The sequence below is a fragment of the Callionymus lyra genome, chromosome 14 (assembly GCF_982586985.1).
Source record: "Callionymus lyra chromosome 14, fCalLyr1.hap1.1, whole genome shotgun sequence".
Taxonomy (NCBI): Eukaryota; Metazoa; Chordata; class Actinopteri; order Syngnathiformes; family Callionymidae; genus Callionymus; species Callionymus lyra.
This window is the reverse complement of record NC_141831.1, coordinates 3,409,681-3,419,717: the sequence shown is the minus strand read 5'-3', so window position 1 is coordinate 3,419,717 and position 10,037 is coordinate 3,409,681. Positions and strand designations below refer to the sequence as shown.

Here is a 10,037-nt window from a genome sequence, read left to right as displayed (position 1 = left end):
TAACGAGAAGGACGATACAGATGAGCAGTATTTGCACATTTTTAAGTCTTTTTGGAAGAAGAAAAGTGGGCACTGTTCGCGACACCTTTAGGGACATACTGTACGTTTCTTGCTTTAACTCCAAAAATCCAAAGTTTATTCTGAAAAGAAACACTTTCAGTCGACATGAGGGTGAGTAGACAATGAATGACATTTGAATTCTGGGTGAAATATTACTCTTACATTACTACTGAGGTATATTTATGGAGTTGGAATATTCCGGGTTTAAATCGTGGGAATATTCTTTCGAACTCAAACTTCATAGTCAGTACCTCTGAAAAGAAAAGACTTGAGAAACGTCTTTAGACGACTGCCTGGACTTGAATAGTAAAAAACAACAACTGTAAACTGGAGTTGACGAAGACCCTGTTGAAGCACAAGTCGCTGCCATATTCCAAACCTCAAATGTAAACATCAGCTGAAGTGAATCCAGTGTCGCGGACAAGCCACCGTCAGTGATACAAAAGACTCTTGGATTGGTCAGGAGATCGAGGCGACGCTCCCGCTGACAGAGTCGTCACTGTGGATGTTCTTCAACGAGCCCAGAGACACTTCCAAAAACCTTCCGGAGCAGGAAATGGGAGGAGCCAAAGAGAGCGAACTGTCTTGGAGGGAGCTCTCCAGGTTGCTCCTCCACCTGGCTTTAGCATCGACCGGCCTCACGCCGTTTGGGTCCGAGTTCCCGTTGGTCCTGCAGGGAGGTTTGAAGGCGTAAGGGTCTCTCTCGCCGCACCCCAGGCAGCCCCTTCTCCCTCGCCTCCGGAGGCACAGGATCTCCTGGAAGGCGCGTCGGAAGTCTCGGCTGCGGCAGTAGATGAGCGGGTTGAAGGCCGAGTTGGAGTATCCCACCCAGTTGAGGACTCTGAAGAGGATGTGGACGTCGCCCAGGTCGAGGAACGTCATAATGATGTTGATGATGAAGAAGGGAAGCCAACACAGAGTGAACGTCCCCATGATGATCCCCAAGGTTTTAACAGCCTTTTGCTCCTTCAGGCAGAACCTCAGACGCTTGGTCGCAGAATGTTTGACTCCTCTCTCCTCTTTGGTGGTCTCTGAGTCGGCCGGTCTCTGCATGCTCGCCCCGTCCTCATCCCCCGTCCTAAAGCTGTTCAAGGCGGGGCTGTCCTCGGGGTAAGGCAGCTGTGCGTTGCACTTCAAGTTATAAATGTGTCGCTCCCTCCCTCGGATCTTCTCCAGCTGCTTCTGGGCCTCCTGGAAGACCCTGCTGTAGAGGAAGATCATCACCACCAGCGGCAGGTAGAAGGACACGATGGAGGACGTGACGGCGTACGCGGTGTTCGTGGTGAACTCGCAGCAGCGCTCGTTCTCCAGACACTGACGAGCCGCTTCCTCGTTGGACACCCACAGCTTCAGGTGGACGGGCAGGAAGGAGATGAGGGAGGCCACAAGCCAGACCCCGAGGATCACAGCGAAGGCCCGGCCCCTGGCGAGACACAAACCAGAACACCAGATGATTCTTGTTGCTAGATTAGAATCAGAGTTTACAACATGTGTACGGAAGTTTGGAGTTAATACGAAGACTCTAAGTCCAACTTCTGTCCTTCACGCAGTGATGAGGGAATGGACTTGTATCGTCTTAGGTGTCGTCTTTATGACCAAAACAATCGGCCAGAACAACGAAGCTTGCTAGACTTGCTAAATACAATGTGATGAGCTTGTCTTCTGTACCTCCTGTGGAGTTGAGAGTGCTTCTTATGTGCTTCTTTTATTTTGCTTTTATTTTGTCTGGTCACTTCCTGTTTTCTGCCCTTTGTCTCCCCATGAAATGGACTCACAGTTGGAGCTGATCAAGAAATCGTCTGCAGTGTATTGAGCACCTCCTTCCAGAGCAGCGATAAAAGAATGTGCTGGAAAAGTTGGCTGCGTATCTTTCTATGGTAAGTTATTATTTGATTTTTTTGAACGAGTTTCTTGACCTCTGTACTTACTGTTCTTTTTATTATTCCCTTATATACCAATTTTGTTCGTTGTTTATTCTCCGATTTGGTCGACGTTTTTGGATATTGTTCATGAGATTGTGGACTCTGGTTGATTGTGTTTTTGTCTATTTTTATTCAATTGTAGATATAATTGTACTGCTTCTTTTTATTCATCATTACAACCACAAATGTTCAGTGATTACTGCAAAAGCTAATGTAGGTGAACGAGCAGTCCGATCTTAACTGAGTTACTAAAGAACCTGGATCAAGATTTCTTAGTACAGTTGGACTAAGGACCACATCACTATTAAAGTCCGATCCTGACCAGCCCATAATAGATGACAGTGGTAAGAAACATTTTCCACTAGCCCTACTCGACACGACTCTACCGGAATTGTGTTGCTTACGTCGAAGCGGTTCCTATTTTTAGTACCTGCTTCGCTGTGTTTACAGGCGAGTCCGGTCGGTAATAAAAAAGGTGACGACTACCAAACTCATGATTGGTCGGAGATTGACATCCCAACACAAGAAACCATTAAAAACACTACGGTAGGACTACGGTATGTTGTTCTCAAAAGTTGTTCTATTGTCCCTGGACGAGGTCCAGACCTCTTAGTGTCAGGCAAGTACACTATTGACTCCAAGTACAGTCGAGTAGGCCTGGAACTGTGTTGTGAAAATGAATGTGTTTGATGACAGTTAGAATAATTGAAGAATCAAGTCACGCCCAAGTGGAAAGTTTCTGGAGCAGTTACACAACTGAGGTAGGCGATGAAGGGGTTAACCGGCTAAGGTGTTCCCCCCTGTTGTACCACTTACATCGTGTTCTCTTAAAGTGATCGTTCAAATCAAGTTTCACTAATTTCTACTGTGTTTTTACAGTCTTCGACAAACTTGTATGTTTATACTAACGTAGCTACCGTTGCTAACTCGCCTTTGTCTTCATCTACGTCCAAAAAAGACACTTAAAAACCTCCAAATACCTCCGTACTGCTCGTCTGTAACGTCCCTCTTGCATTTAAATACGTCTATATTTAGGGGTTTTAGTGTAAGATCTCAGGTTACACTTGCTACATGTTTCATTGAGGAAAGATTGTCAGGCAGTAAATACAGACTTAAGTTGCTGTTGCTGAGAGGAGATCATTGAACAAACTACTGTCCATCATGATGATGACAGTCATCCTCTGAACACTGTCATCAGTGAGCAGAGAAGCAGAATGAGTGCACGAATGCTCCTACCCAGGTGCAAGACAAATAGACTCAGGGACTCATTCATTCCTCGGGCTATTCAATTGTACAATTCTGAGTTCGGGGGCAGGAGTGGAGTGAAAGTATCTGGATGTTCTATGTTAGTCTTTGTATCCTTTGTCTTTGTTGTTTTTCTTTGACCTATGTTCTTTATCTTTATCTTTAGACTTAGATTGTATCATCTTGTTCTTCCTCTTTATATTCTTCTTCTTTAAACCTTAAGTTGTTTCTTATGTTGGATTCAATCCAAGATGGACGTTAGACGAGAAGTATGGAAGTGTTTTTAAGTGTTTTTGGACGAAGATGAAGACGACTGAGCTTCAGCTACATTAAAATTAACATTTTTGTCAGTAAAAAGAACAGATTACTCTGAAAACAATCCAACATTAGTCCTAAGTACTGCAGAGTTGCAAGAGTCCTCGAGCAAGTGTAAGAAAATGATGGATTGACTTCTTTCAATCTTCGCCAGATGAGGTCATTTGAACGACTACGATCCTCGTTTTGACACCGTTTCAGCTTCAGGCTCCACTTCTACCATCATTTCCCAAAGACAAATTGCTCCAGACTCGTCTTGAAAAGAAAATCATTTTTTCCGACTCATTTTCCCGTCACCGCTGACGGGCTAAACTGTTCTCACCCTTAAGTGGACGCAGCGACGACGTCCAAAACACGAAGAGCATAAACACGCGGCGGTGTTGTCGTTGGAACACCTTAATGGATGGAAGGAGCGATTGTCAAAAGACTCTTTCATGGCGTCGTAAACAGAGACGCTCCGGCATAAGAGGTCCTTATTAAAAAAACAGCGACAGAGGCGCGAGTGTCTGTCTCAGCTCGCGCAGAACGTGGCGTCGGCGTAAACACTCGGATGTCAGACCTGGTCAGGAGGCTCGGGTAGCGCAGCGGCGAGGTGATGGCGAGGTAGCGGTCCAGGGCGATCACGCACAGCGTCTCGATGCTGGCCGTGACGCACAGCACGTCCGTCGCCGTCCAGAACTCGCACATGAAGTTCCCGAAGTGCCAGTGTCCGAGCAGGATGTAGCTGGAGCCTAAGGGCACCACGCCCACGCCCATGATGAGGTCGGCCACCGCCAGCGAGGCGATGAAGAGGTTGGTGATGGTCTGGAGGCGCTTGACGCGCAGGATGACCGTGATCACCAGAACGTTACCTGGGAAGACAGCGAGTCGGGGGATGACGCCGCGGTTCAAAGCTGGCTCTCGCCGGGGACTCACCGAAGACGATGGCGAGGACCAGGACCGCCATGGCGCCGCCCAACAGCAGCACCTCCACGTCGCTGTAGTTGAGGAGCTGAGATCCGTTCCGTGTCACGGGCTCCATGATCTGAACAGACGGAGGTTACACTAGTATAACTACCTTAACTAGTCGACATGTAGGTTCAACACATGGTGATCCACAGCCTGAACCAGCAGAAGAGGAGCGGAACATATTTATCTGAGCCACTGTTGCTGAACCAGACCTGGACAAAGTGTGTTCGACTCTATCAATGTATAATAATCAGTACAAGCGTCTGTCGACCAATATTTTTAGGTATTTATTCATTTTAATTCAACTTGGTTTCCCTCTTTTTTATTAGTCCTTTTAGTTTGTATTTCCTTTTTTTTTGTTCTAAATTATTTGTAGTAAATGTAAGAAATATTTTGACGTTTATAAATGTAGCTAAAAAAAACTTTATTTACCCTTTTTAGGCTTTGTAATTCAGTAAGTAATTATTTGTAAAGATGTTTCTCAGACCAGTCAAAAAACAAAACACAGCTAAAATACATACAAATGTTACAACTTTTTAAAAGATCAAGACCACATAGAGAAAAACACAGAAAATCAGGGAAAAAAGCTCAAATAAAAAGTGTCTTGAGATGTTTCTTGAAGGACCTCTGGTCCAGAAGTTCAGGAACCATCAGTAGATTCTGATCCACAGACCTCAGAGCCCGAGCTGGGGTGTAAGTCTGGATCAGATCACTGATGGAAGGTCTGACCATGAATAGATCTGAAAGTAAGAACCAGAATTTTAAAATGATCCTGAAAGAAACTGGCAGCCAGTGAAGAGTTTGAAGGAGAAATGTGAGTTCTTCTACTAGAGCGGCTCAGAATTCTGGCTGCAGAGTTTTGTATGAACTGCAGGCGAGAAGATCCTTCTGGTTTAGACTTGGAAATAAACTGTATATAAATAGACAGACTCATCAACACATCATCAACTCTCAAATGAATCAAAAGTCTTTGGTGACGTTTTACACGGAGGCAGCGACTGAAATACTTCGGTAGAAAAGAGTATTGAAGCGTGTTTCTGTGAACACGTTTGAGGAAACATAAAATGAAACAAAAAACGTGTACGACGTGTTATGTCATTTTCTTTTATCGTTTTATTTCAAATTTGATCTTGTAAGATTGGTTTTGAAGAAGGTTTCGTTCAGGAACTGGTATCGTAGTGAAGGTGTCGTAATAGCACTGATGTCGAAAACACGAAGCTCTAGTGGTTTTTAACCTCCTGAGGCCAAATTCTGTTTTTATTTGCTGTTTAATTTAACTGTTTAACACTTTAATTTTTGTCTGAGCCAATTTTCTTTTAAATAAAACAATGGAATAAACAGAATATATCGAATTCTAACGACTTTTAATCAAATATTATCTTCATTAGTCATTTAAATTTGTCAAAATTGGACCGAAAATGTCTGTCTTTCTAAAAACCTTTTTTGAAAGATCGATGCAACTTTTTTAACGGCTGCTTCAAAGAAGTGTTTTCTGACGTCTTTTTATAAATGTATTTAATGCTTTGATATTTAATAAAGATATGTTGTTGCGTTTTAACCATTAACGTGGTTTTAAATTCACACTTAAAGCTCTTGTGAAAACCACCGTAAACTTCACGGAAATCTAGATTTGAGTTCAAATGTCCAACAAATGCTAACAGTTGTGTTTTCACACGTGAACTTCCTCGTCCACAGACCGGGTTTGAAACCAACAACCTTGTTGTTGCCGCGACGACTCTCAGGAAACCCCGTCACCGTCCTCCAGCGGATCATGTGCCGCGGGAGCCGAAGGAAACTGGAGTTTTAAAAATAGCCATGAGCGACGCGGTCGATCTGAAATGTGAGTCCGTCACATTAAAAGAGTGACGGCGTTTCCTCCGCGACGTAATCGCAGGCGTCAGTGGACTCGAGTGTTTGGAGCGACACCTGAAGACAGGTGGTTCCACGGCGACGCTAGTGTCCACATTCGAAAAAAAAAAGTACCGCAAGCAGAGGTTTGTTTGAATCCCTGCCTCGTAAATCCACCGTCACGGAGTTCAACCGTTTTCTTGAATTCAGCTGATCGGACGCACACGCTGTAATAATCATGAATAGTTTTGTGCTGATGTGTTTGGTTCGTGGGTCGTGTGATCTCAGACAAGAGGGTGAAGAGGAAAGAAAAGAGAAAGAAAAGGTGTTAAAAGGGTTGAATCACAGAGAGAGAAACGTGATGCGTTCACGAGAAAAACGTGTATAAAGACGAACAGGAAGTTAGTTATTAGTAGAAGATGGTGTTTATTTAATAAATCCATTCATTGTCTACTGCTTTATCCTGGGGTCGGGGAGGCAGGGGACACCCTGGACAGGATGCCAGTCTCTCACAGGACACACAAAGACAGACAACCATTCACACACACACTCATACCTATGGATCATTTCTCCAAGTTCTCAATCAACCTCTGCATCTTATTGGATTGTGGGAGGAAACTGGAGTGCCCGGAGTAAACCCACGCAACACGGGAGAAAGATTGTCTTGGCCTGGAATTGAACCAGCAACCGTCTTGCTGCCAGACTAACCACTCAGCACCTCTATTTATTTAATAAATAATGCGACGAGTCTCAGGCTTAGTGACTCGACCGCCATCAGGGGTTCAGCCCTCTTCGTCTCGGCGGTGACTCTCGCGGATTAAAACACAAACAGGGGTTTAGAGATAAATAACTTAAAGATGGTTTCAGGTAAGAGTGACTTTGCTGTATGTCGTGCAATAAAATAACTTGAACTAAAAGCGGAAATGAAGGTTTTCACAGGCTTCAGTTCTAACCTCAGATGAACATCTCGAGTGGTTTCATGTCTCGTGACCCCGGCTCAGGCACGAGGACACAAAGTTCATCTTTTTCAAGATATTTACTGTGAGAGATTTAATGAAAATATATAATAATAATAATAAACATAATAATAATAATAAAAACAGTTGCTTACATCGAGATTCTATAAAAACTCTTTGGAATATTTTCTTTTTCATCTTTAAAAACTGGGCCTGAGGAGGAATATGTATCGAGATGTTTAATTATTCTCGACAAATATTGATCGAGACTTGTTCATATTTAATGATTCTGCATTTCTGAGTCAACACTGGTTTGGTTTAGTGCGTGAAGCTCGACAGTACATACTACATACATGTAATAAACCCGCGTCTGGATAATGAATATTATTTCATTAAACTTAATGTACTTTATTTCATTCATGATTCATTTCAAAGTAGGTAGGTTTAGGTAGAACTTTATTGATTAAATTGTTTTTTTTCCAAAATATCCACAGCAAATACAGCAATTTTTCATAAAAAATAATCGAAATAAAATAAGAACAAGAACAAAGAGAAATAAAGAGAAAGAACAAGATGATATGATCAAAGTCTAAAGATAAAGAACATAATCAAAGAAAAATAACTAAGACAAAGGATACAAAGACTAACATAGAACAGAACATCATTATACTTTTACTTTAAGTAAAGTCTCTTATTTTATTAATAATTGATGAACTCTTTTTATTTCATTCATTGCATTTCATTTTTTCTTTAATACCAGCACAAAAAAATAAATAAATGTAGCAATAAAAGTATTGAAGTCATAAAAGTATTGATACATAATGTTGTATCTGCGTACGATCAATTATTATTGTTATTATATTTTCACTTTCCTTTTCGCTGTTATTAACTGTAAATAAATATAAATAATAATATAAATATCAATATCTGACGAGGTGGTTATTTATAAATGTTTACAACATTATAGTTGTTGTTTTTTCATTTTTTCTTGTTAATCCAAATATTTATTTTAAATTTAGGGGTATTTTTCAGTCTGTGTTATCGAGTGTCCAAAGAAAGTGTTCGTGACAACCCCTGCCTCTTGCCCTGTGGAGCTGGGACAAGCTCCATATATTAAATATGACATAAAAGATAACACAGTTTTTGGAATAATGACGCCAGGCACGCGACCTCGCTACGATCACGTGATCAATAATTCCATAAACCGGCGCTCGTGAGGTTCGTTGACCTTTGCCCTCCTCGCTTTATTTACACTCTCGAGAAAAAGTAACTGGATCTTTATTTACATCTTATTTTAGGCGACGAACTAGATAAATACTTATAAGGTAGATCACATGTCTACAAGTGTTTGGAATGAAAATAAAACGATTAAAAAATAAAGCTTCTATAATTATTATAAGGTTTATTTTCTTATTTTCATATTTTCTTATTTTCTTATTTTCTTATTTTCTTATTTTCTTATTTTCTTATTTTCATATTTTCTTATTTTCTTATTTTCTTACCCCAACTTTCTTCTTCTGCGCTCACCAAGAAGTCCTCAGTGAAAAGTTTCATTCTTTACTTCCTCCGGGTTCTGTTCCTCAGATCTTGTCCTTCTCTCTCTCCTTCTCTCTCTCCTTCTCTCTCTCCTTCTCTCTCCTTCACTTCTCTCCCAATAATACTGCGGCTCGCGCGGCGTCACCCCGTGTTTTAAGAGCCTGCCCTGTGACGTCATCGCGGGACAGTAGCCAATCAGGTGAGCGACAGCTCTGACGTCTTTAATGTTTGTTTAGCGAGATTCGTGGAGATGTTTCTGCGCCAAAGTACTTCTTATTCACCCAGTTTTATAGGTTAGGTTTAGGTAGAACTTTATTGATTTTTTTCTCCAATTATCCACAGAAAATACAGCCATTTTTCATAAAAAAGAATCAAACAAGAACAAAGAGAAACAAAGAGGAAGAACAAGATGATACAATCTAAGTGTAAAGATAAAGATAAAGAACAGATCAGAGAAAAATAACAAAGGATACAAAGACTAACATAGAACAGAACGTCATGATATCGTACGTCATTATCGTGTCTCTTCTAATCCTTACTCTTTAAGATGATATTTAAAGTTGTACATTTAATATTTAACGTCAGATATAAATGTAACTTTTTGTCTAAAAGATTCATGGAAACATGATTTAAATTCCTGCTCCTTCATCAGTTTACTGCCAGTTTATTTAAAGTATTTTGTTTGTGCTAGTGTTAGTTTAGAATAAAAATGAATGAAATAAACATAAATTAAATAGAATTTAATCTATTTAATACAATACAAAAAAAACAGACCTTAAGTTAAAGGGACGTACACAATTAAATAATTAATAAACACATTCAATTAAAACATGTTAAATTAAATAATATTCATGATCTGTAGAGCAGATAAAACATGTATTTTTTTGTTTTTCTCAATCTTTCACGGTGGTTATCTTGAGTTCAAAGTTCAAGGTTGTGTTTTCATGCATACTTTATCTCTCACTTATCTAGGGTCGCGGGGGCAGCGTCTGAACCAAAGACTGCCGCCTCCAGCAGCCTCTGTAGATAAATTGTAAACAGTTTATTTCTGTGGATGATTTATAGCATTAGCATGTTAGCATGATAGCATGTTAGCTTGTTGGCTTGTTGCTAATACAATACTGATCACAATCTTACACTCAAATAACCATTTAATCAGTGGAATATTTGCACGTGAATTATACCTTTTTTTTTTATAGGCAATTCA

The 10,037-nt window shown here is 40.8% G+C and overlaps 1 protein-coding gene across 1 annotated transcript in view; it reads right to left on the bottom strand.

The window, feature by feature from the left end:
* The window catches only part of LOC148065728 (beta-2 adrenergic receptor-like), a 10,433-nt gene extending 1,443 nt beyond the window's left edge, over window positions 1-8,990 (bottom strand). The window contains exons 1-4 of the mRNA XM_087807399.1: window positions 8,797-8,990; window positions 4,458-4,566; window positions 4,102-4,393; window positions 1-1,483 (exon numbers count right to left, since the gene is read on the bottom strand). The exon at window positions 1-1,483 is cut by the window's left edge and continues 1,443 nt beyond it. Coding sequence (XP_087663525.1) covers window positions 520-1,483; window positions 4,102-4,393; window positions 4,458-4,563 — 1,362 coding nt within the window. The 5' untranslated portion in view covers window positions 4,564-4,566; window positions 8,797-8,990 and the 3' untranslated portion in view covers window positions 1-519. The remainder of the gene's footprint in view (window positions 1,484-4,101; window positions 4,394-4,457; window positions 4,567-8,796) is intronic.
* Between the last annotated feature and the right edge of the window lie 1,047 nt (window positions 8,991-10,037).